Source organism: Bicyclus anynana, chromosome 12, assembly GCF_947172395.1.
Source record: "Bicyclus anynana chromosome 12, ilBicAnyn1.1, whole genome shotgun sequence".
Classification (NCBI taxonomy): Eukaryota; Metazoa; Arthropoda; class Insecta; order Lepidoptera; family Nymphalidae; genus Bicyclus; species Bicyclus anynana.
The window spans coordinates 1508333-1535722 of record NC_069094.1 but is presented as its reverse complement, the minus strand read 5'-3'; the positions used below and the strand labels follow the sequence as shown (position 1 = coordinate 1535722).

At 37.0% G+C, this 27390-nt stretch overlaps 2 protein-coding genes across 2 annotated transcripts in view; one reads left to right on the top strand and one right to left on the bottom strand.

Annotated features, from left to right (window-relative positions):
* The window catches only part of LOC112052643 (angiotensin-converting enzyme), a 188177-nt gene that overhangs the window by 39578 nt on the left and 121209 nt on the right, over nucleotides 1-27390 (top strand). The gene's annotated exons all lie outside the window — the stretch shown is intronic.
* Nucleotides 10-1735, bottom strand: LOC112050064 (skin secretory protein xP2). The gene is made up of 2 exons (XM_024088195.2): nucleotides 1606-1735; nucleotides 10-1381 (listed from the first exon to the last, which is right to left on the bottom strand). Exons 1-2 carry the CDS (start codon nucleotides 1615-1617, stop codon nucleotides 167-169), a joined length of 1227 nt encoding a protein of 408 aa, XP_023943963.1. The 5' UTR covers nucleotides 1618-1735; the 3' UTR covers nucleotides 10-166.

Genomic DNA, 27390 nt, shown 5'->3' with positions numbered 1-27390 from the left:
GACGTCATGTAAACATTTCGAGAATGTATTTTATAATACTTTCGGTAGTATATTTACATATCCAGTCATGTGGTAAAAGTTAAAATAAAATTATTACTTAATAAATTTTCTAAACACAAATCAACATTTAAAGCTATCTACAAAAAAAAAACAAAGAGATCAGTTCTTAGTGGTGGTAGTCGCCGCTGTCCTCAGAGCCTTCAAAGTGACCACCTTCAAAGTGACTACCTTCAAAGTGACCACCGTCTAAGTGACCACCTCCGTAGCCTCCTTCGAAACCTCCTCCGTAGCTGCTTCCTCCGTAGCTGCTTCCTCCATAGCTGCTACCTCCGTGACCACCCTGAGAGCCCTCATTCCATCCATGCTCCTCGTGGACTATTGGAACTGGAATTTTGACTGGATAAGGCACGTGTTTCTCGACTTTGTAAGGCACATGCTTCTCGATGTGTACGGGGTAAGGTCTGTCCACTGGGATATGTACTGGGATGGGAACCTTCTTCTCTACGGGGTAAGGGATGACTTTCTCTACGGGATAAGGAGCAGGCACTGGTACCTTGACAGGCACTGGCACGTGTTTCTCAACATGGACTGGCACTGGGTTATCAACGTGCACCTTCACGGGGTAGGGCACTGGCTTCTCCACTGGGTAAGGCACTGGCTTCTCGACTGGCACGGGGACTGGTTTCTCAATGTGGACGGGTCTGGGGTGGTCCACGGGCACTTTCACGGGGTAGTGAACGATCTTTTCAACCGGGTAAGGAACGTGCACCTTGACTGGAACCTTGACTGGGAAAGGCACTTCCTTCTGTACTGGGTACGGGTGGGGTACGTGTACTTCAACTGGCACGGGAATGTGCTTCTCCACTGGGTAAGGAACGTGCTCGTAGACCTTGACTGGGACTGGCCTGTCGACTGGCACTTTCACTGCTACGGGGACGTGTTTGGTCACTGGGTACGGCTTGGGGATGTATTCTGGCACTTTGATGGTCTCCTTGACTGGGAAGTGTACGGTTTTGTAGACTGGGTATGGCTGTGGTACGTGCACTTTCACTGGGTATGGAACGTGTTTCTCTACTGGCACTGGGATGTGCTTCTCCACTGGGTAGGGGACGGGGACTTTCTTGACTACAGTGATGGTTTTTTCATGGTGTTCATGGCCATAGCCTTCGTCGCCTCCTCCTTCGTATCCTCCGAAGTCTCCACCACTGCTGCCACCGTATCCGCCGTCTCCAAAGCCTCCATGGTCGCCGTAGTATTCCGAGAGTCCTCTCTTGTCTTGTTTCTTTTCTTCGACTGGTGTTGGTTCAGCCTTGGTGTCTTTCTCCGCCTTTTCCTCTGCCGTGGCCAGGCTTATAGCCACGGCCAGGATGAAGGAAGATCTCTGAAAATAAACAAAACAATTAAGTGTCTCATAAATAAATGAATAATTAGTTAAATACGCAATCTTATAAAAACCGATACCGGGATAGTAAATTAAGTTAGATAATTGAGAAATGGTTTAGAACTGTTACAATTTCGAAAATGTTGCATATTAAATTGAGATGAAATTAAATATGCAGTTTGTTTTTTTATTAGTTTGTTTTGTTTATTGTTTATATTACTAACCAATAGCCGCATATCGCTGGTTTGATGTTCAGCGAAGGCTGTGCAGGAGTGTGCTGTGAGAGACGGGGTCGCGCGTTTTATACTGGGAGTAAGTAGTTTGGTCGATCAGTGAGGCAAATACTTTCGCCCATATACCCACACATGCACCAGTGCGAAATACACATGTGTGCGTAATAACGTTACATTTTTTTTTCTCCCAAGATGGTCACGAATTATTATTATTAAATTTGGTTTGTTAATTAGATTGCTCAATTCCGTTTTGCGTTTAATGCAGTGTTTAAGATGGAAGCGCTAATTAGGTAGTATTGGGTAAATATAGGAAATGAGAAATGTGGATCCGACGTTATGAAATTGTTTCAAGATCTCCCGGCTACTTAAATAATGGAATGCTAAATTTTAAAGTTTTAAATAATTATGAAATACCGCTTATTCTGATTAACATAATTATATCAAAATTATTTTTATTCATAGTTAGTTTAAAAAGTTATTTATTTTTTAAGATAAATTATGGTAATAAAAGAACGCAATCAAAGCAGTTTAAGATTGCGTTTTTTCATTACAAATTTGACTTTAGCTAATGGCTTTAAAAAGTCCAGATGGTCCTGAAAGGGTTTCGCATAGTTTTCGGACAGGTCGCTAGGTTCACCTTGCTTACATTGCAGTCAGAAGAACAACAATATTGTTGGCAATTCAAAATACTGACAAAGACGTACCGCCAAGCGATTTAGCGTTCTGGTACGATGTCGTACAGAAACCGAAAGGGGTGTGGATTTTCATAGTCCTCCTAACAAGTTAGTCCGCTTTCATCTTCGATTGCATCATCACTTACCATCAGGTGAGATTGTAGTCAAGGGCTAGCTTGTAAAAAATAAAAGAAAGAAAAAAGCATGTATGGTAATGATATAACGAATAACGAATGATAACCCAAAACATTTTTTAGTTTTCGAATCTTTAGCTTTAGCGATTGTAGAAAGAGAATCGATGTGTCACTTGGATACATGCCCAGGTTAATTCACTATCTGTGACATATGCTAGTTGACATATACGAAATCGAGATTCTATGTAACAAATGTCATCCGGTGCTTACTGGTGGATATCACACAGAAGGTAGATGACATTTCTTGATTGATTTGATGTTTATTTTAATAGGTTGATAATAATTACCAAAATAGTGAATAGACCAGCAGGTCCTAATATTATAGGTAACTACGATAGCCAATTATGGAGTTTGGACTGTGCTGGTCTTGGAAGGTAGCAGGTATCAAGTGTCCAGACCTTTAACAGTCTAAGTGTAAAGCAATTTTTTTTAATATTTTCCTTGGAGTAATGAGATGAATGATGCCCTCAAAGGCGAGTTAGCATCACGGAAACCATTCGAAAAATACCGTTAAAGATCTTTTCAAATAGAAATTTAAGTCTATTTAAGGGTTGCCACAAAGCTAAGGGTTGTCACAGAGCTAAGTCTAGCGATTGGAGTATGATATACAATGTATATATTATAACTACATAGGTACATAACTACAACATGGTAATGATTCATACTTCCAAAACAATTTGATATTTACAAGACACATATCAGACGATTGTTATTATTGTTCAGTATTTTTAGATAAACCACATCTTCAAATCATCTTATCAAGAGGGCCGCAGTTTTAAAAGATTTATTATCTTGCAATAGTTTAACTGGCTTATATAAGTGGCATTAACGTACATAAGATCGATATCAGAATGACAACTTGTTGACAGAAGATTAACCATTTATTTTTGTTTTGGGTACATTTTGCCTACGGTACAAATATACAAACATCAACTTGCTGGTACTCAATGTCATCCGGACGTGGGTTCAATCCACTGAATATAGAAAACTTAATTTCGTGGTTCCACTCACGGTCACGGGAGCGTCAGTACTGATATATTCAGGCCAAAATCAAGTTCAAACTCCTTTATTTATACACATTATATTACTAAACCGATAAAATAACTAAAATTATGTCTTTGAAGTCGGTTCCATTTTTATGTTAAATACATTGCGTATTTATATTTTTACATTGTTTATTTACGTATTTCTTGCATGTCCAGTGTTGCCACGCTAAATGGCGATGGTTTTACACTTATCATCAATTTTTTTTGTGACGTCACTAGTGGTCACCTCAACGAGTGAGGAAGACGAACGTGTTCCGCGTTTGAATTACGATAAAAAACCGGTTGCAGAAATTAGTATTGCAAAAAATGATTGCGACTATTGATATAGTGTTAATATCAAAGATACACAGCAATCTCCAGTATCTGCTATATTTCCTATTACCTACTAGCATTAGCTTTCTATTACGATCATATTATCCGATTTTTTTTATTATCCCATTATATCGGTGGCATTACAAGGTAACATTATTTTTTTGGGTGAAAGTACCGTATCATTATTAACCCATATTTGGCTCACTGTTGAGCTCGAGTCTCCTCTCAGACTGAGAGGGGTTAGGCCAAAAGTTCACCACGCTGGCCCAATGCAGATTTGCAGACTTTACACACACAGAGAATCAAAACAATTTTCAGGTTTCCTCACGATGATTTCCTCTACCGTTTGAAACACGTGAATTATTTTTTTAATGCCCATAGTTGAAGAGTTGGAAGTGCAGTTGGACCGGATTCGAACCCACACTCTCCGGAATCGGAGGCAGAGGTCCACTGGGTCATTACGGCTCGAAAAGTACCTTAGAAATGATAAATATTTGCATTTATAATAAAAGTTTTTTTTTTTACTTTTCATCCAGTCGAATTAGATAACTTTCTAGTTAAAAGTTAAATAAAATTAATAAATTGTCAATGTCCTGTTTGTAGGTAGTATGGTGTTGCCAAATATTTTTTTTTGTTTAGTCGTTGAATATGAATGACTAACTTGTTTTTGAATAAAAAAAATACAAATCCAAAAAAACAATTCCTAGTAACGTTTGTTATGTTTTCTGATTCATAACTATTTCAGATACCATTTTCTTGACACTGCTAGAAAAAAAAAATTTAGCTAGCTATTGACAACCTACATCGCTATATAAATATACACTGAAAAAAAAGTTTTGTTTACATCTTTCGATAAATTTACTATGCTATCCATATTTTAAATTTTGTATATCTATGATGCAAATGCTAAAACAAATCAGATTTTTGAGATTAAGTAACGTCTATTGCATTTTGAGGTAGAGGTCAAATAAAAGCATGTTATAAAATGGCAATCTCATTTGTACGCATTAAACTCTCAGTTTCAAAAACATTGATTAACCAAAACTGAACAAATCACTAACGAATAACGGACAAAATCCCATAATATTCGATCCGTAGTGATAATTGTATCTTGAATTCGATTTTCGTTTTAGAATCTGGGAATGTCTCCAAAGACTAAATACAATTGCTTCGGCGTATGAACGCTTAAGCATTGCATTTATTTCACTCTGAAATTATTATTCGGATTTCATCATCATCATCATCACAGCCGATGGACGTCCACTGCAGGACATAGGCCTTTTGTAGGGACTTCCAAACATCACGATACTAAGCCACCTGCATCCAGCGAATCCCTGCGACTCGCTTGATGTCGTCAGTCCACCTGGTGGGGGGTCGACCAACACTAGTGCGGGGTCGCTTTTCCAGCACATTGGGACCCCAACGTCCATCGGCTCTTCGTCCGGATCCAAACCAACGTCCGGATCCGCACAATAAACATCCGGATTTAAGCCTTTTTAATCTGAATTTCTCTTATTCGGATCAAATGTAGCGTTTCAAGAGCTTCAAGACGATTGTGGTTCTTCTTCTTCTTTCCTGGACCTTTTCCACACTTTGCCACTAAGAGCTAGCCGTTGTACGTAGGCCCATTTAGTGCTGGTCCCCGCTGGAGTTACTCCAGCCAACCAAGCTCGCTCCAGTAGCTTAACAGGCCAGGTATCGGTGTTTCTTCTTCCTCCATGCATGCTCTGCACAAAGGACTGTTGGTTATACCTAGAACCGATAGGTGTTTATTTAGCGAGCTGTGTCCTGTCATTAGTTCCGTGACAGTTTTAAGTTTGCTATGGTTAAGTTTAAGTAGTTTTATCGATAAACGTGGGTTGAGGCTTCATAAAGCCTCTTTTGTGTGTTTGCAGACGATTGTGGTTATATGTTCTTAAGTGCTTTACAAGTATATACGTGCTGTATGTACTCGACTCACATATAAGTAATCGCTAATAATGGTTACTTAGTTCAATTTTGGTTTGACAATACTTTCAGGAACTTGGCTTTATTTAAGTATTATATTTTAACATCTATCTATAATTTAAACTGTTTGTTGTTTATTAATAATTATTTGTTGTGGAACATAATAATAAAAATATGTTTTATGTATTTAATGTTTAAGTTTGTGCAATATGTTTCCACCTTGTATATTGTATTATTATAATCCAGTTTTTCTTTAATTCTAGTTTCATTTGAGTTCACTTTTTTTTGTCAAGATTTTTATTTTTTCTTCTTCTTTTTTTATCTCGTTTATGCTAAATCGAGTACTTTTTGTGAGGTCGTTATGTAGTTTGTGATGTACTACATTTCTTTTTCTTTTAAGTCACAAAAAGGTACTGCAAAAGCACGTGCAAAACTATCTTAGCTCCTTAACTGCATCAACTATTTCTGTTAATTTATTGTATTAGAATCAAGTAGATCTTGAGGTAATTAAATTATTATTATTTATACAGAGAATGTGTCTATTAAATAGGTAATACCTAGTGATCAGTGAAACGCAACCAAACTTGCCGTATCATATATCATTACAACACCCGGGTACTGGTATAAAGTGTTCATGTCACTTTCCGTCAACTTTTTGAACTGAGAGGTTAAATTAGTTGTAAAGTATTAGGAGACTTAAATTGGGAGCGAAATTAAAGGACACTTTTGCCTCATGTAGAAGGGCCCAGCTGGTCTATTCTCTAATTTTTAATTACACACAAAAGTTACCAACTAGCTATTTACTTATTGTTAGTAATTCTTAAGTCACAAGATGTTTTATTTGCAATTAATTTATTTCTAACAAATCAAAATTACTAATTACGCTTTAAAAATAGACCAAAGTTAGTGAATAGGTCAGCAGTGCAGGTCATTGACATGGTAGGTCGAGTGCCTTGAATGTATTGCGATGTTTTGCTCTGTTATACGCTATGACTTTCCACTTAACATCAGGTTGGCAGCCTCAATAGCTCAACGGTAAGAGCGGTTGGACTCATCACCGAGGGGTGGTGGTTCGAGCCTCGCCCCGTTGGTCTATTGTCGTACCCACTCCTAGATACTCTTTATTAAAAAAATGTTAAAGTGAATTATAACGTCTTTTATGTTTTCATAGTTATTAGATAAACATAGGTACCAGCTAACTAGTGAATCCAAAAAGTCATAGATTGAAATAGCTAGCTAAATATTAAAATTAAGTTAATTAAGTTCAATTTTACACAATTTCGATTTTCGCAAATGACTGACGCCTATAATCTCTTGCAATTTCGTACTAAAAGACTTCAGATGCGATTAGAATCTCAAGTCGCTATCGAGATTCTAGTTGCGTCTGATCTACTTAGACGTCACTTTTGTTTCTTAACCAAATTGTTTTATTAGATTAAACTTCTAAAGTAGATTTAGTTCTTTATTTAAATGATGTTACGTCAACTTTGTAACCGTTAGATAGTAGCGTAACATAATCTCTATACTAAATTATAAAGCTGAATAATTTGTTTGATTGGTTGAACGTGCTAATCTCAGGAGCTAGGAGCATTAATGAAAATTAGAATAGGAAAATATTTCTTGAATCCTTTTAACATTATCATTTAATCCTTTGATCCTTATCAAAATAAATACGATGTTAATACCAAGTATTTAACTTTGAATAAAAGTGCCCTTGAGATCCGATACCGACTGCCGACTGATTTACACGTAAAATCACTGAATGGATTGAGCTAAAATTTTGCACGTTGAATAGTTATCATGATCCACTTGCCTTGTTTAGAAGTAGACATGAAAATAAAAAATAGGCGGGGATCGAATTTAGGAAGTCTTGGGTTTTCGTTCAAATGTTCACGTAGTAGAGTAATCGAGGCTTCAGCATTAGGTATTATATCCGAAGTAACAGGAACATTGCATAAGAACTGTCCTCCAACTATCTCAGAGACAATTTCCCAATAGCTATTGCATTCGTTATGTTTATTGCCATAAATTGCCTGTAACACTACATAATGCTTGATACTAATAGTTATTATCATATTGCGTTTAGTTTTTCACTTGAAGTTAATCATTGACGCTTTCTTTGCCCTTGCTAAGGCAATAAATATAATAGCAAATATGTTATTGTCATATATGTCATCCAGACTCAACGTTAATCCCTTCGTTTTAGTCAAAAGCGTAGCATCCTCAGGGGATGTCGGCTTGACAATGTCAGCCTATTTTACCGACCCACTATTGGGCCAGGCCTTCCTCCTTATAGGACCGCTATCGAAAATATCGCTTTCTATTCTGTTTCAATGGGGCGATAGGTATCTTAATCTAACAGGAATAGATCAAATATCCTCCGCGCCACGAAACAAGTCCTGTAGACGCGGCGCTAATGTCTTAATGGCGCTCATTGTCATTTGGTAATGGCGATCTTACTGTCGTTTGTATAAGGCGCTTTAAATTTTAGTTCAGGTTTTTGCTCCGTATCTTCTTTCGTGGCGTGGAGTCTATAGGGCTTATTTCATTACATCGCGGACCGTCCGCGTATGGATTACCGCATGCGTCTGTTGTGTGTGTGTAGTTATCGTTCTTCTGCGGATCGTTATCAAGAGTGTATACATAGCCTTCTAATAGGCGTCCACGCGCGGAGATTCGCAACGCGGAGGAAACTCGTCCGCGTGCTATGAGTAGCTCTCCGCGGCAAGGTTACCTCCGTGTCGCGATTAACGGACTGTTAATGGCAACGGCTAGTCAATTTTTTCATCCCTTTTAATCGTCGTGACACACTGAACTAAAGTAACTCTTCGCAAAGTATTATCATCATCATCATGTCAGCTGATGGACGTCCACTGCAGGACATAGGCCTTTTGTAGGGACTTCCAAACATCACGATACTGAGCCATCTGCATCCAGTGAATCCCTGCGACTCGCTTGATGTCGTCAGTCCACCTGGTGGAGGGTCGACCAACTAGAAAGTGCAGTTTCTAGTGCGGGGTCGCCATTCCAGCACCTTGGGACCCCAACGGCCATCGGCTCTACGAACTATGTGCCCCGCCCATTGTCACTTCACCTTCGCGACACGTTGAGCTATGTCGGTGGCTTTAGTCCTTCTGCGGATCTCCTCATTCCTGATTCGATCACGCAGAGATACTCCTAACATAGCTCGTTCCATCGCCCGCTGTGTCTGCATCGTATCGCAAAGTATAGCAAAATAAATCTGTGAGCACGGTAGTGCCTTCGCCAAGGCAAAACAATTGAAGCGCAGAGCACTACTACATGCGTTCTCTTCATATTTTATAGCCCAATAAATTCGGTTTGAATGTTTATTATTTACTGTACATCGATAAAAGTTGTTAAAGGGGTAGACTTACTCACTTGAATCCCTGTGATCCTGGTATTAAGCCTGTCGGATTTGAAAATAGGTTTTTATTTTCCGAAATTTTCCGCACCAAACTGCAGTCTTCCAGACGGAAATTTACAGCAATTAACCGACTTGTAAAACGTTGAACAATGCGCTTAGGTAACCCAATTACGTGTTTTGTTATGCATTATAACTTTAATCTTAGTTTATGTATCACACTGGCGTATTTTATATTATGGGCCTTACAATAATTGCTAAGCATCATAGAGCTAGCTAGCCGTTTTTCGCCATTTTTCATCCATTTGAGATAATCTGAATTATTTAAATGCTGGACGAAAGCCTAAAAATATTCTCTCTTTCAAGAATTGGCTAGTTTTTACCAGCAAATATAATCCTTATAACAGTAGTGCGCATATAACCTCAAGGATTTGATAACGATATTAAATGTTTGTACACACATAATATCCAAAAATTAACCAAGTAAAATCTTCAGCTTTAATGTTATAAGTGCTATAATCTATAGAATTTCGCAATATTGGTTTTTTTAATATTGTATTTTGCTTGCATTTGTTTTGATGTGATATATATACGGACAAATTCATGACATATAAAACCAAATATTACATAAAATCGCGAACGTTTGTTAAGAAATAGTTTAATACGTATTTCATGCATTCATTATGGCAAGTTAAGGCGCTTTTTATCTACGCTACCTGATGGTAAGATCGAGACTCGAATGCGAGTCTATTTAAAAAAAATAACACTCTCAAGACCAACAAAGCAGGCCGAAGACCCAGGTCGAAGACGGTGGCGGGGACCAACCCAGGACGGTCCGTCCAGTAGTATTGAGACACTGGGAAGATAGCTGCTTAGTGGCACAAGCTACTATACGTGAAATGAAAAAAAACACAAAGCAATTAGGAAAAACAGACAAACAAAGCAATTAGGAAAAGCGTGAAGTAAAACAACAAAAAAGAAGAACGCCCAACAACGATAAATCGTGTACAAGCCAGTGGCTGCATAATAACAGGAAACATTAACATACTTATGGAAAATCAATCATATCGAATTATACGAGGCGCCCCAAATATTCACGTAATTAACTATAATACGTAGTACGTACCTAGTTAAGTAGGTATATACAAATTATAGTAATTGGATTTTCTCATGCTATCACCGTATTTTTTTTTTATTTATTTATAGGGCATGCGATGAACCTACAAAATCTCGACCTAAATCTATCAACGTCAGGCATTTTATGGCACTATTTTCAGGCATTAGCAGATTAAGCATCATGTGCCTTTAATTATACGTATAGTGGCAGAATAACGTATACTTTCGCCGATAAGTTTTAATACGAAAATCTTAATAACTACTAAATATTACACAACTATTACTATATTATAATATTACTAAAACTACTAAATTTATTTCTTTTTTTTAAAAATAGGCAGATTGGGAGAGCTTTGATGTAACAAATAAATCTTATTCAGTTTGGCGAGTTTACAGTGATAATTATAAAGTGTTTTTCAGATAGCATGGGCACGGTGATAGTCGCCTGTATGACGTTCATAATACGTACTATTATCGTGAATCGCGGCAAACTTTCAACTGTGAAACGAACGGTCACCCGAACCATCCTACATTAAACGAACTGTAGACCATCTGTAACTATCGTAATCAAATCAAAATGACCGGCGGCCGTGCTCTCCGAAGCACGGCGGTGTGTTGGCGATGATAAATGACTGTTTTGAAACATCCATATAAAATGATCGCAAAAGAGAAAAATCATTGCCATCTTGATATAGTGGCTCAGGATACATAACTACCCTGTCAGCTTGCCTCATTGGACCAGTGGTCAGTATTTGTGGCTTCGGATAGCGAGGATCTTGATTAGAGTTCTTGGTTAGTAATAAAATAAGGGTTTAAGCTTTTTATCCCCTCTTCTTTACGAAAGGAGGCCTGGCTCTGTGATAGGCCAATAAAGGCTGATACACCAAACACATACATCTTAGTCACAGTAGATATAATCTTAGTGGTTCAGCGTTCCAATACGATGCGGTGTAGATACCAGCGAGGTTTGGGTTGAATGAACTCTTGCGCGTTACCTACTAGACCGTATTATTGCTATTATCAGACATGATTTATTGTACCGTAAAACCAGCCAAGTGTGAGAACTTAACCCTCGCAGCTCACGATGAAGGGGCTGGAATCCAAAAAGGTCTAAGGTTAGATCCCCAGTTATCGCTTAGTTGAAGGGAAAAAACAATAGGAATGATGATATCTTTATATATATCACATATAAAGATATCCTAACGAAATTAAGACAATTGTGCGCCTTTATTCGCTTCAGTTTCGACCCGCTAGTGTCATGTCTAATAGTATAAAAATCGTTGTATTTGTATATATTTTAAACTAAAGATTGTTTCGTAGAACGTTATTTCAGCAGGCTAATTCACTATCTTTGACTTATATGCTAGTTGACATTTTTTTTATTGAGATTCTATGTAACAAATGTTATCAGCTGCCTGCGTGGATACTATACTGTAGATAGATGACATTTCTCAATTGTTTTGATGTTTATTTTAGGAGGTTGATTAAAAACCAAAATAGTGAATAGGCCAGCAGTTGTACATACCAACGCGATATCAAATGTTTACTATCAATCGCCCAACGGACTTCCAAAAGTAGGTAGACGAGTTACAAATAAAAAAAAAACTAATATTTTAAATATGGAGTTACCACGCGTTTATTTATTATTTTATTATCATTATTACAACATATATAACCATGTGTTTTGTTTAATTTGAACACAGATAACTTCAAAATTGTCTGTAATTAAACAAACTAAACCATGGAACGGCCTGAATTCTAACACTTTGTATTAAAACGATGCCTCATAAAACCTCGAATGTGATATTTTAATTAATATTGTAAATGGTAATGTATTTGTTTCTTTAATGGTTATGTTTTTACGATTTATTCACAATGCCGATGTAGGTATGTTTTGCATAACGGAGGTAAAGCCAAAGCGAATAATTGTTTCGCTGTCATATCATCTATACACAAAATCGAATGCCAGCAAAGTCACAAGCAAAAGCTAGTTCTTATAAAAGCGTAATATTGTATCGTCTTATGTCGAAAAATCAATACATCAATTATCAGAACCCTAAACATAATAATAATAACTTAAGACCAGGCGCTCTGAGGTATTGCGTGTGCAAAATTTGGGGACCGCATTCTGTTTACTGCTTTGAACTCAGAAATGCATGCAGATTATCTCTGCATGTTGCCGGGAGATTAGTTGATTATTTTTTTTGTTATACCCTCTTTGGTGTCGATAGTATGGACTGAACATTTTATTGCTTATTTCATTAACAATGTCTTATTATTAATGAAACAAGCAATGTTAATGTTGACACATAAGAAAATTAAAAACATGCATTCTAAAAAATGTATCACTCCGAAACTACTGGACCAATTCCACTGAAACTTCGCATGGTTCGAGTTTATACTACGATGAAGGTCGATAATTCATGTTGCAAAAATAATAATTAAAGGGATTTTGTATGAAAAGTCCTTCATTTTTCAAGTTACATGTATAATATCGATAATAATTACGTCTATAATATAATCGATATCGACGTTAAATTCACTGCATTTCTAAGGGAGATAATAATAAACAACACTAACATTATGCAATGCGATCGAATACTGTGATCGCGCACGCGCTTTCTTCCGCAAATTAATTGTGCTTGTACTGTGAACTACAAAAGTGTTTATTAAAATGTTATAAGTAAAATAAAATAGAATGATTGTCTCGTTGGCCCAGTGGTTTGTCCATGTGGTAAAAATACTGAGCTTTTCATTCTTTTATAATATGAGTAAAACTGGGAGGTGGGAAGTTGGCAGTATTTGTGTTGTGAGCACACGTTAAGACTATTGGTTTCGGTCATTTACATTCATACCTTCTATTGATTGTTACAAAATCAAATATTATCAGTTATCAAGCTCAGTCTGCCAACTTGCGTTAGAGCAGCGTGGTGGGTCTGAGCTCTAAGAGAAAGACACTAAAAAAAATAAAGACAAAGTGGAAAAAACAGTCAATACTAAATTAACGTTTTATAAAATTAACACTTTTATAAATTTAGTACTAAATTAACTATTTAATTGTATTTATTCTATTGGTATAGCAAACAGTTTTGTACAATTCATGACTTACAGCATTGACCTCTTATAATAAAAGGAGGCACGATTATGTAGAAAATTTCATATAAAAAGGCCAATTTTGCTTTGACAGTTTTAAAAGTATTGGTAAAAAAAATTATACCTAAAGGCCTTTAAATGTAGTCCAATATTTAATAAAATCCCAAGTGAGTTTAAGGTTGAATTTGCAAATGCGAATATTTGAATTGAGTGCCAAGAAGTTGTGTTTGGAACTCATTGTGTGGGGACGTTTTTTGGTCGCTGATTGTGCATCCACTTTTTAATAGGAGATCGATGCTTACAGGTAAAGTAGATTTAGTGATGGTTTAGATACACAGCCCACTTCTTTATCCACGAGTTAATTTTATAAAATATAGATCATTATGTTTTTAAAAACATAAGTTCATGTGCAAATCATAAATAAACATTTAATGTTATTTAATTCAAAGAAGTTTATAAAACGCATTGTGACTCGACAGTACTCGACAGTAGATACGATTACAAGCTCCCGCGGTTATAATATCGATACACTTCCCTAGTTTTTGTCGATAATTTGTCGATACTATACTGGTTTTGTTTCCCTCGATTATCGATATTTTCCCACAACACTTTCCTCATGAAATACACAACACAGTGACCTAACACATAATAGGTGTTATATTAATTAAATCTAGTTACGCCCGAGACTTCGTTCTTCTAAAATTTATAATTTTCAGATAATGAAAATAAGAAATAAATATTTTGTACATGGTTAGGTTTAATTTCAATATGTATTTTGTGAAATTATAAATTAATGTATAGTAAAAATAAAGTCAAGGCCTGAAATAAACATATATATATATATATATATATATATATATATATATATATATATTTCTACAACTTCCATACAATAAAATTTAGTTTAGTAGTTGTAGCGTAAATAGAAGAATTCAGTTTTTTAGCCGATCTGTCTCAATGTTTGCTAAATTCCTTATGGATCAAGTGTTTATTAAATGTGTGTTCTATTTTATTTCAGACACATAGTCAAACCACAGAAAACATAATATGTACAAGCAACTTACTTATATTATCTACTTTAAGAGTTAGTTTAAATACCCAAACATAACCTTTGAGTTGGTATTCAAAATATAAATTCAAATACAAAAATATGTAGGTTATATTTTTGTATTTGAATGAAAATAATTACAATTAAGAAAAATAACTATTTTGCACTGCGACACTTATCTAAGCGATTCCGGTAAAAACAGTAGCAAACGGTGCATTTCATTTAAATTAAGACTGCATTAATTATACCAACTCTTGGCGAGTACGCTCTACTACCCGTGCGAAGCCGCGGCGGGTCGCTAGTCAATACATCATCCGATTATTTTTATGGCCTCGTCATATATCACTCCTTAAATAAGGTATTTAAACCCACCACACTGTTCCAATGCGGTATGGTGGACTTGGAGTCATTGTGCTTGGCTATTTTAATCTCTGTCAGATGTATATAATAATAACCGGCTTAGCTTAATGAACTTCCGAACTCCTACAGTGGAATTTATAGACGTTGTAGGGGCACCCCCAGGGGATCATTTACTCGCTGAGTGTCAAATTCTCAAACACATAGATTAAATTCGACACTCAGCGGCTGAATGATTTTCTGGGAATGTCTATGAATTTCTACTAAAAGATTTGTAGGAAGAAATAATAGCTCAATATGTCAATCCAAGAACTCATGATCCGAACCCGCATATGCAGAGTACTGAACCGACGAGGTACACATATAATTATTATTAATCCATTCTTATTACGGTGCAAGCGGTCGTGTGCTGAGCTGAAAATGACGTAACTCCTGCGATTAGATACGATATGACCTGGATATTATTATTTGCATAATATTGTTGTCTACTCAAAAGTATACATTACAGAGGATGTAATTGAAAATTTTAATGGGAAATTACTGCACTTAAACCCGACTACGGGGCAAAGCCTGAAAGGGTTTTATTTTAGTAGTATAATTATTAGTTTTCCATGTAGTTCAAGTTTTCACCGTTTAAATTACTATGCCGATGCCGATGAATCAAATTTCCAATGCGTGTTATGTCCTAAAAACGACCACTTATTTATTCTAATACAAGTTAGCCCTTGACTACAATCTCACCTGATGGTAACTGATGATGCAATCTAAGATGCCCAGCCAGGGATTAAACCAAGGACCTCTTGTGAATTCACTGCGCATACCACAGCGCCACGTAGGCCGTCAAAAGCACCACTAATGCTGTTGATGATAATGACCGGGACCGACGTCTTTCCTCCTCGCCGGGGGTCTTTTTGAATCGACGGGGGCATAACACTACCAACCTCCCAACCCTGTACTGATAAATTCTTAGAAGAAGCCCAGTGTCTTGTAGATAGATTTCAAAGTTTCACAGCAAGTTCAAAGTGTTTATTAAACGCAAGCTTCTAGGAAAGTCTTATTGTAGTGTTAATGATTATATTAATGATAAAAAAGCTTGGTATTAAACTGCACTATAGGTATGTACTTAGTTTTAGATAAGTTTGTAAAATTGTGGTAAAAAAAGAAACCTTGGCTGAGTTTGTTGTGGGCTTTTCTCGGACCAAGGCGCATTAGGAACCCTCATAACTTTAATTTTAAGTTTTCGACTATAATTACCTACCACCATTAATTTAAATTAAATTATGACATAACTTGACCCTTCCAAAGTGCTTGTAAACTAAGCCTAATTGAAATAAATGAATTTTGATTTTGATTTTTGATTTAAATCCAGATCTTGAACCTAGGACGTCGTATCCGAAGCCACATAGATTAACATTGGCGTATTTAGGATTACTTCCTAGGGTGGGCCTGACCATCATCAAAGACCTGACATCAAGTCTATTATTAGTATCATATTAGAATTATATATTGGTAGCCTAGAATCCTAGGGTAGGCACGGCCCACCCCCTACGTACATATACGCCTATGATAACCACTGGACTAAAGAGCTTATTACGATATTTTCATTTCAAAATTATTTTGTATTTTCAATATACTTTTTACACTACACAATTTAATTATTATTTTTATTGTTTCAGGTAAGAGCTTTTTCTGATAAAAACTTGTAAGTACATTATATTACCACACAGTTACTATAACGAGTACATTCAGTATTTTGTATTTTTAAACATATTGCTTCATTGATATTGTTATTTCACATGTAGATACTCGAATTTACGAAATTAATACCTTCAGGGCAATGGAATAATACTTGGAAACTGCACAACACTGTGCAATGTATATTTTTAATGCCTATCAAATAAGCTATATTATTATTCTGGAATTGATTTTTGGATTTCGTATCCGTAGTAGGTATTATATTGAAATTACCTGTTGTCTTCTGTCCAATTCTCTAACATCGGCAATTTAGATTTCCTTCTGTAGTTATGTGTTGTGCTAACAAAACAAATAAATCCTTTATATTCTATCCCATTCTAAGTAGGTATATTGTTCGGCAGTAAAACCAAAAATAAAAGAAGAATTTTTGGAAAAAACTTTATAACCCGAACGAAGCCGGGAAGACTGCAAGTTTTAGAAATAACAATTTATTAATAAGTAACATAGTGCTGCCAAAACAATAATGCGGCGAAAAGTTGAATTAACTCGTAACAAGGCTTTCACATTTTGTGGTTGTTTCGCGCGTTCAGTAGATATATCCACATGATACCACGTATGCTGCATAGATGGCATGGTTAGTCACAATGAGTTTAATTAGGAATCACCATACATAGTTTTTCACCGGCAATTTTTATAAAATATATTCATATTTAATAGATATGCTTAGAAATATGACAATTCCCATGTTCCCTTTCCCTTCCAATTATTCGGAAAAATACTGGTAGGGGTGAGTACGACAATAGAACCACGAGCTCTCGGTGGTAAGTCCTACTGATTTACCGTTGAGCTATTGAGGATTCAAATGACTATTTATAGCTTGGCAACTTCGTTCGTAACACTCCCGATAATCCACGCGGGCCGGGAGGCGTGTAGCGACGAATGAAAACCCACGGCTGATGCACCTCACTTCCCCGCACGCACGATTTCACACCCGCGCAGTCGCCCGCATATCATAGAAGTGTCATCAACGAACTTGCCAGACTATAGTAGATAAATTTTGACGGTCTCCGTGGTCCAGTGGTATGCGCGGTGGAATTACATGACGGAGGTCCTGGGTTAGATGCTCGCCTGGGCTGATTGAGGTTTTCTTAATTGGGTCAGGTTTCGGCTTCAGCTATTGCTTGTTACCACCCTACCGCCAAGCGATTTAGCATTCCATTCATAGTCAAGGGCTAACTTGGAATTAAAAAAAAGTTCGATACTCAACCGTTGGACTAATACCGTACGTACTTTCACAGCATATCTATGCGCTAAGGCTTTGCGCTAAGTTAGATGAGAAGTTATATAGTCTTATAGGCGACTATAAACCAAAAATGAATCTTCAAATCACATAATAAATATAAAAGTTCATTATGAAGCTGTTATCAGCCGATTAAAAAATTATACACTAAAAAACAATCGAAAATGAATTTCCAAATCTCTTCTCATCAAGAAGTCAGTTCAGTGACCGGCGTATTGAAAACGAGAATGTATTCACAAGGAAAGTAAGTCGAGCAGTAACAGTAACAGTCACTGGGTCAATGCTACTGGAGCAGTAACGAAAGTGAATCTACTTACTGATCGTTGATCGCAACGTTACTGTTTCCTTTGGCTCTGTTCTCGTCGTTACTGGTTACTGCATCCTGTTTCCCGACATAAAGTTATCACAGAGGGGCGGTTGTTCAATCCCCGCCCTGTTGGTATATTGTCGTGCCTACTCCTAATACAGTCTTTCCCGACAAGTCGGAGGGAAGTGGGAATATTGCTCATATTATGTAAAAGATATGGCAAATATTCTTTTTAGCATAAAAAAGAGACAGTATTTAACCGATCCAGGTCTATCTTGTGATGGAGACAAAAATTACGGAATCTGATTAAGAAGTTCTTTTATATGTCAAAACTCACCTTCTTAATTTTATCTATACTAATATTATAAAGAGATAAAGTTTGTAAGTTTGTAACATTCTTTAAAATGGGTAATCTTTGGAATCACTGGTCCGATTTTCAAAATTCTTTCACCAGTAGAATGCTACGTTATCAGCTATATTTTATATTAGTATCTATACTAATATTATAAAAAGCTGAAGAGTTTGTTCGTTTGTTTGATTGAACGAACTAATCTCAGGATCTACTGATCCGTTTTAAAAAATTCCTACAGTGTTAGATAGCCCATATATCGAGGAAGGCTATAGGCCATATTTTATTCCTGTATTCCTACGGAAACGGAAACCACGCGGATGAAACCGCGCGGCATCTAGTAGTTTATTACTCTTAAATCCGTAGCGATTCCAATATGTTTCACATCGCCATTAACACAATCCTGTTCAATGGCGCCAATGTACTGACAAAGATTAAATTAATTGTAATTTTACCGCTTAGCGCTTTAGCATTCGGGTATGAATGAAAAAAAAATAGTTTATACAAAAAAATATAAAGCAAAACCGTAGATGATAATAATCATATAAAATAACACACAAATAATATCCATAAAATTAAATAAATATATAAATATTGCGTCACAGTTCTTAGTCATCAAACATTTCATCACAAACATGTGCCTTTTGATTTGAGCAACAATTTATTATTTATGATGTTTTAAATCTCCATATCATTTAATTCAGAATAATCTCGGTGGGTGTTTAATAGTAAATTTGACATTTTGGCGCGTTGTAAATATTGCAATATTGTAGTGAATGAGTTTGAAGAAATCTTATTTCGTCGTTTGGTATTCCAATATGGACTTTAATTATTGATGTGAATACGTCTTTGAAATTGGTAAAAATATAAGGGAATTATAGTTTGGTGTTGCAGTTATGTAACTATAACCTCCATACAATTTCTCTCTTCTTTCAAAAGATGAGCCAATTTAAAAAAAATGTCCTTATAAAATGGAGCTGAAGTGTATTATTATTTTAAGAAACTTGTATAAAACTTGTGTCTACTTTTTTAATTACAAAGTTGCTGGTAAAAGTGGAGGTGAGGTGCTGAATTTTCAATACAAGATATTTTTTTTTGAACTGTACACATTTTAACTTTTTTCTTCGTCGGGTAGGCGGCACATTTATTCATCTATAAAGTGCATGCCAATGCCTATGGTGGTGGACATCCATCGGCTATTAATGATGACGAATGTTTTTCATTAAATATCACTAGATCTTCTAGTAAAAGAATTCAACGCGCCCGAATCCGCGGTCGTTTGCTTGTGTCAAAGACATCACAGTTTATTACAAAATTATTTATGAACGTTTACATCTTTAGGCGCTTACCTGTTAGAATAGGCCTATAAAATTATGAATACGCAGTAAAATAAATCATATTTTGCATTTCAATCAGCATTTTCATTTCACTACCAAAGGCCAACGACACGACGGAGTTCACACTCGAATTCGTGACATTTATATAAAATGGCCAATAAATGATTTTTCGTTTAATTTAAAATAAATTTAAACGACGCTTTTTAAACATAAATATGATAAAATCAATTTTGCAATGAATCTTTTTATGCATATTTATTATTTTTAGTTGCAAATTCCTTTGGTTTTCTTTAACGTGATAAATACTATGAACTCTTCGTTTTGTGCAATAAGTATAATAATATTGACTAACGAATTTTAGTGGCTTTGTTCGTGTAGGCTTTTGAAAAAGCGATCAAGGGTGCAAAGAAAGAAAAAAATGTAGTACCGAGCAGCGGTGAATTAACAAGGCAGTAGTTACTACAGGATAGTAGTCCCTGCATTCCGTAAAGTTACAGCGATATTACATTGCTCATTTCCATAGCAACTACGTTGTTGTAACATTTTATTTTTGCATCCCAACTTGTTATAGACGAATATTACATCGACGAGAATAAGATAGCGGAATCACACCCCTGGTTTTGAAATTTAGACCGACCACTCTACTCCTATGCAGGCTTGTTGGTTGTTTGTTGTTGTTGGTATATTATTAAAAAACATATTAAGATTGTGTGTTAGGTACTTCTTATCTTATGATCGTTATCAGCCTATTTTGACGGCCCACAGGGTCACGCCTCCCTCCCTAAAGGAGAGGGGATATGGAGCTTAGACACACCACGCTACTACAATGCGGGGTTCGGGACCACTGTCTACCTCTAATCATCATCATCGTTACCATGTGGGGGTCGAACAATACTGCACTTTCCAGTGTGGGGTCACCATTCCAGTACCTTGGGACCCCAACGGGACCCAAACTATATTATTAAAACTAACAGTAACTTTGGTTCTTCTGCGGCTCTCTTCATTTTCGAATCTGTAAAGCGAGCTATGTTTGGAGTTTAGAGAAACACCAAGCATAGCTCGCTCTATCGCCCAATGAGTGACGCTTTTTTATGAGGGCACAATTAGCGATCAAGTCTCGGATCCGTTAGTTATCACAACCACTAATTATAATGAACGTGCTGTCCGAGGCACGGGGTCTAACCAACTTCCCAACTAGAGACTGAGAATTTTAACTGAAAATTTCTTACAAAAAACTCAATATCTCAGGCCAGGATCCAAACCCAGGTCATGACCCATAAACATACAGGCTAATCAAAGGATCAACGAGGTAATTCTTATTGTCTGACCTCATATTGCCAGTACCTGTGTATGTGCCAAGCATCCGCCACAGTTCAGCAGCGGACTGTGTCTCCTGTCATCATGCCAATCCTATTGTGGTTAAAACATTCCAAGTTACTGTGTTTGTTTCATCATTAACGACCAATATTCAACTCACTGTTGAGCACGAGTCTCCTTTCTAAATGAGAGGGGTAGGCCTTAGTCCACCACGCTGGCCGTATGCGGATTGGCAGACTTCACACACGTAGTGAATTAAGAAAATTCTCGGCTATGCAGGTTTCCTCACGATGTTTTTTCTTCGCCGTTTGAGACGCGTGATATTTAATTTCTTCAAATGAACATAACTGAAAAGTTGGAGGTCCATGCCACGAAATTGATTTATATCTTTTTTTCTGTAGAGCTCAAGTATTGCTCAAGAATTTATAGCTCATAAGCCACCAACCAGCTTTAATGCACAGGATGTAGGGGGAACATTTTTTTAATCTGTAAAGTTTTGTAGGAAAAAGTATATAATTTCATTATCCAAGACACACATACTCTCTCTCTATCACACACACACAAACACACACACTCACTCACACACACACACACGCACACACACACATACACACACACACACACACATGTTTTTATGTCTTTAGTTTTAGTTAAACCCACTATGATTAATTATAAATATCTTTAATTACGGCTTGTTATGGAAGAGCGGAGTCTTCTGTCACAGGAGTGTACAACTCTTAAAAGAAGACTCTAGCCTTTAATTATTTGTTACTGATTGATGTTAACGAAATAAACTATTTTAATTTTTTTTTATTATATAATGGCTCTATAGCCAGTACGGTGGCGGCACGTAAATGTCTAGGAGTATCACTTGCACTATTATGTATTCTGTGTTATCGTTCAAATCAAACTGGGTATCCATAACTTGCATTATAAAGTGTAACTAGTATTTAGTGTGTAAGTGTAATTATTATATTGTATAATGTAACATTATACAATATAATAATTATTTAGCCTAATTACTAATTCTTCTAAAAAAATCAATTCAATAATTAATATTTAATGTAAAATCTATCAGTGCAGTTTTCTGTGCAATCTGAAGAGGAAAGAAGAAAATTTATTTGAAAAATACACACCAAAACACAAATGCCCTAAAGGGCGTTATTGCCCACGTTGAGAACCTATGGCTCAAATCAACATATTTATTGTCGTTTACTACCTATTGTAAAACTATTAATAAAATATGTACGAGTGAATACACATTGTTAAACGCATACAAGATTTATTTGCTCCACTTATCTAGGCCGACATTATTGCCATTACCGTCGTAAACACAACACAACCAAGGCAAAGAACAGTTGATGTCAACGTTAGGTAATTTCTTACACGACTGTTATAATTTTCTCCAAGCAACATCTACGAATGTGTTTTACCTATTTATTTGTGGAACTAGCAGATGCCCGCGACTTCGTCCGCGTGAAATTCGATGTACATTTTCGAACCCTTCGCCCCTTCTATTTACATTTTCGATTTTTTTATATATGAAAAATACAAAATCATAACCCCTATACAACAAAGTGCGCGTTTGTGCATCGGTAAAATGCCCAGCCATAGCCACAATCAGTGGCCATATCACAAACCCCCGGCCGAAGGCCGGGCTTCAGAAAAGTGCGCGGCCAAAGGCCGCGCGTTCCGTTTTTTGTGCATCGGTAAAATGCCCAGCTGTAGCTACTATCAGAGGCCATATCACAAACCCCCGGCCGAAGGCCGGTGTACAACAAAGTGCGCGGCCGAAGGCCGCGCGTTCCGTTATTTGTGCTTGGGTAAAATGCCCAACCTTAACCACGGTCGGAGGCCCTTTCACAAACTCCCGGCCGAAGGCCGGGCTACAAAACAGTGCGCGACCGAAGGCCGCGCGTTCCGTTTTTTGTGCATCGGTAAAATGCCCAGCCGTAGCCACAATCAGTGGCCATATCACAAACCCCCGGCCCAAGGCCGAGCTATAAAAAAGTGCGCGGCCGAAGGCCGCGCGTTCCGTTTTTTGTGCATCGGTAAAATCCCCAGCTGTAGCTACTATCAGAGGCCATATCACAAACCCCCGGCCGAAGGCCGGTATTCAATAAAGTGCGCGGCTGAAGGCCGCGCGTTCCGTTTTTTGTGCTTGGGTAAAATACCAAGCCGTAGCTACGATCAGAGGCCATATCACAAACCCCCGGCCGAAGGCCGGTGTACAATATCTAATATAAATAAAATAAAATAACGTTCCGTTTTTTGTGCTTGGGTAAAATACCCAGCCATAACCATGGTCGGAGGTTCTATCATAAGCTCCCGGCCGAAGGCCGGTCTATAATAAAGTGCGCGGCCAAAGGCCCCCTTTTTTTTTCTTGGGTAAATTGACCAGGAAAAAAGGAGGACTTTTCATACAAACTTTTAGCCCTATTTCACCGCCTTCAGATTTTATTTTCGTTATAAAAAGTATACTTTATCCTGCTCCGTATTATATTCTCATACCGTGCTAAGTTTCATTTGAATTCATTCAGTAGTTTCAGCGTGATGCCCGGTCAACAAAAAATACGGACAGACAGACAGACAAGAAATCGAAATAAATATTTTGTATCGATTGTATAATGCCCTCTAATAAGAAATTTTAAAATATCTTCTATGTACAGAATTTGACAGAAGTATAGATTAGCTATTGCGCCAAATTCGTGCTATTTTTGTTTGTTGGCCGGCACTTTCATAATGTCCAAAATGAATGATCTCCTTTTAGGTCAATCTAATAAGTAGTTATTGCTTGAAACAGTAATAAAACTTGCATACCATTTTACGATAAAAAGCAGATAATGTGACTATTTAAACACAAATAGAATTATCCAATTTGAACCTGAACTTTCAAGTAGTTCCTATGATTAGCTTGGCGCGTTCAACCAAATAAACAAACAAATTGGTCAGTTGAGTATAGAATATGTGCCTCAATATCGATATTACACAGTTTTAGTGGAAAACTCGTTTCTCCAAATAACGCCTGCGAATAAATTTGAGCAATCCGATTTTATCAAGATAACTTTTTTTCTATCTGTCCGATCTTAATGAAACAAAGCCTATATGTTGCCCTGAACTTTGCTTAATCTATTTGTGAAAACCGCATCAAAATCCGTTCAGTATAACCAGAGAATAGACAAAAGGACAGACAGACAGACAGACAGACAGACAAGAAAATTAAAAAAAATATTTTTGTATTCTATTGCTCATTTCTAATCGCCCTAACTTGATTTTAGTTAAATTTGGGCAAAGTACAGACACTCGATTTCTACTCTTATTAGTATAGATTAGGGGAGTAAATTTGACCTACATACTAGTTGGTTAGGTACTCTAAATTTTCGTGGTCAAATAGGTTTGCGTTAGATTATAATTAAGCCTGATGGAAAGCCTGGCAAAGTCTAGTATGGGACGTGCTTGTCTAGAAAGTGCCTGTTCATTTTTGCCTTGAAGATAGTAAGTGACAGGGAACATATAAGTCTGAAGGATATTTCAGACTAGCGGTTCGGATAGGAAACTTTGAAGCGAAAGTTTTCTTGCGGGACGTGTGGTTGTCAAACATGCAAAGATGCTACCTCTTAGATACGACGCCCTGCATTCCGTAAAGTTACAGCGCTGTGACATCATTCGTTTCCATAGCAACTTCGTTAATAATTTTGGCATCCTGTAAACATAAGAGAACAGTGATAACCCAGTAGATATGACCTCTGCCACCGATTCCGGAGGGTGTGGGTTGGAATCCGGGCCGGGGCATGCACCTCTAACTTTTCCGTTGTGTGCATTTTAAGAAATTAAATATCACGTGTCTCAATCGGTGAAGGAAAAACATCGTGAGGAAACGTGCATACCAGAGAATTATCTTAATTCTCTGCGTGTGTGAAGTCTGCCAATCCGCATTGGGCCAGCGTGGAGGACTAAGGGCAAACCCCTCTCATTCAGGGAGGAGACTCGTGCTCAACAGTGAGTCGAAAGTCCAAATTTGAATAAGGCATATTATAGGCGAAGAGTTTGTTGAGTGTAAAATAGCGGCATCGCACCCGTTTCCGTATCAAACCAAACTCATGTCGCAATAGTTCTTGCAATCCGCGGATTTCTTTTATTTGTATGTGTCATGTAAAACGTGTGACATGTCATGCATGTTCAACCGTGGATTACTCCTCAATACTAAATACCAGTATCAATATCATCCTTATTACATAAGATATAAGAGTCATATGACGTGTCCATCTTACTCAGTGTGCATTAGCATATATTATTGGCAAACATTTCTTCGGAAGTCAGGTACTGTATACATTGGTCATACCATGTTAGTTCAGATTTACCAATGCACCTCAATTACTATTCCTATTTATAACTACACTGTCAACACGGTCACTGCGTTACGGGGTCGATGGACCCCGAGTTTTTCTTTCAAGAAAAATCTCAACAGCAGCCTCTAACCTAACATGCGACCAATCTTATCTCGTTAAGAGAAATAGACAAATGTCAACCAATAGCAGCACAACCGGAAATATCGCTATTTCTTTTGTTGCGATGGAACAAAAGAGATGGGACATTTATATTTGGGATATTTGGGATTTGGGATATTTTGCCGCCATTGGTTTACATTTTGTCGGTAGTTTTGATAAATTCAAGTGCCTGGGAGAGTGACTTAAACCGTTGTTCTTGTGCATGATCTCTTTCTAATGGTTCAACTGTCCTATCGGATTATGAAAATGAGGGAATATATACTGCATACCTACTGCATACATATTGGTACATACTGCATTCATTTATGGCTGGTGTGAGGCTTCGGCCGTAGCTAGTTACCACCCTACCGGTAAAGACATACCGCTAAGCGATTAAAAGTTCCGGTATGATGTCGTGTAGAAACCGAAAGGTTTTTATCCTACTCCTGACAAGTTAGCCCGCTTCCATCTAAGATTGCATAGTTACTCATCATGTTTTTTTTTTATTCTTTACAAGTTAGCTCTTGATTACAATCTCACCTAATGGTAAGTGATGATGCAATCTAAGATGGAAGCGGGCCAACTTGTTAGGAGCAGGATGAAATTCGACACCCCTTTCGGTTTCTACACGACATCGTACCGGAACGCTAAATCGCTTGTCGGTACGTCTTTGTCGGTAGGGTGGTAACTAGCCAAGGCCAAAGCCTCCCAACAGCCAGACCTGGACCATTTAAGAAAACCTCAATCGGCTCAGCTGGGGTTCGAACCCAGGACCTCCGTCTTGTAAGTCCACCGCGCACACCACTGCGTCACGAAGGCCGTCTATGTGAGATTTTAGTCAATCGCTAACTGCCTAGAATGCTTATTTTAACATGAGAATGACCACCGTGGCCGAAACTAGGTCGGTAGGATCTAGTAAGAGTAAAAACGCTCCAATTTATATTCCAACAATATTTACCATCTGACATGATTGTAGTTTAGGCTTAAAACGTCGGTTTACAGCCACTAGCGGATTTTACGTCAATATGCACGCTTCCTTAGAGTTATGAAATTTAGAATCAAGAAGGTCTACCTACGTAGTATAATTAAAGCTTTCGCTACATTGAGTAAATGGGCATTTTGTACCTATAGGCTAGGCGGGTAATAAATTACTCGTTATGCAAAACCGAACTGTGGACGATATCGAAACATAATAATACATCTAATGGCTCGACGGTACTTTGGACGTATCATAAAATGTAATTGCAATTAGTTTAAAGGGATTACCTAATCCTTGTTAGGTAAATACTAAGGAAAATTAACAGAATTAGATTACTACTATAATTTATAATTTTGTAAATAATAATTTACTGTGTAAATAACATAAATTAAAGTATGAACTGTTATAGGGTAATTTTGAATAAATAGTAGTTTATCCCTGAGGATCTTAGCTAGACAACTATTAAGATTTCGAATATAAATTGAGTAAATAAATCCTATTCTGTATTATTAACTTCGTAAACTACAAATCAAACAAATGAACAATTATTGTAATAAACCTGTTGTGAATTGCTGACCCTATTCTATATTCACCTTTAGACACATTTTTATTCACAATAATAAGTTATATGTATCTACACACATGCATTTAAGATAATACACACATTAGTAGATCTAATATGTAGAAACGCACCCCGGGTAAAAGAACAAATTACTACTAAATACTTACTACATATATTATAATTAGCAACTCTAATTCAAATCAAGGCATTTTGTGAAAGGGATGGTTGTAATACTAGACCTGTCGGCTACGTTTAATATCCGCGAACAACAAAA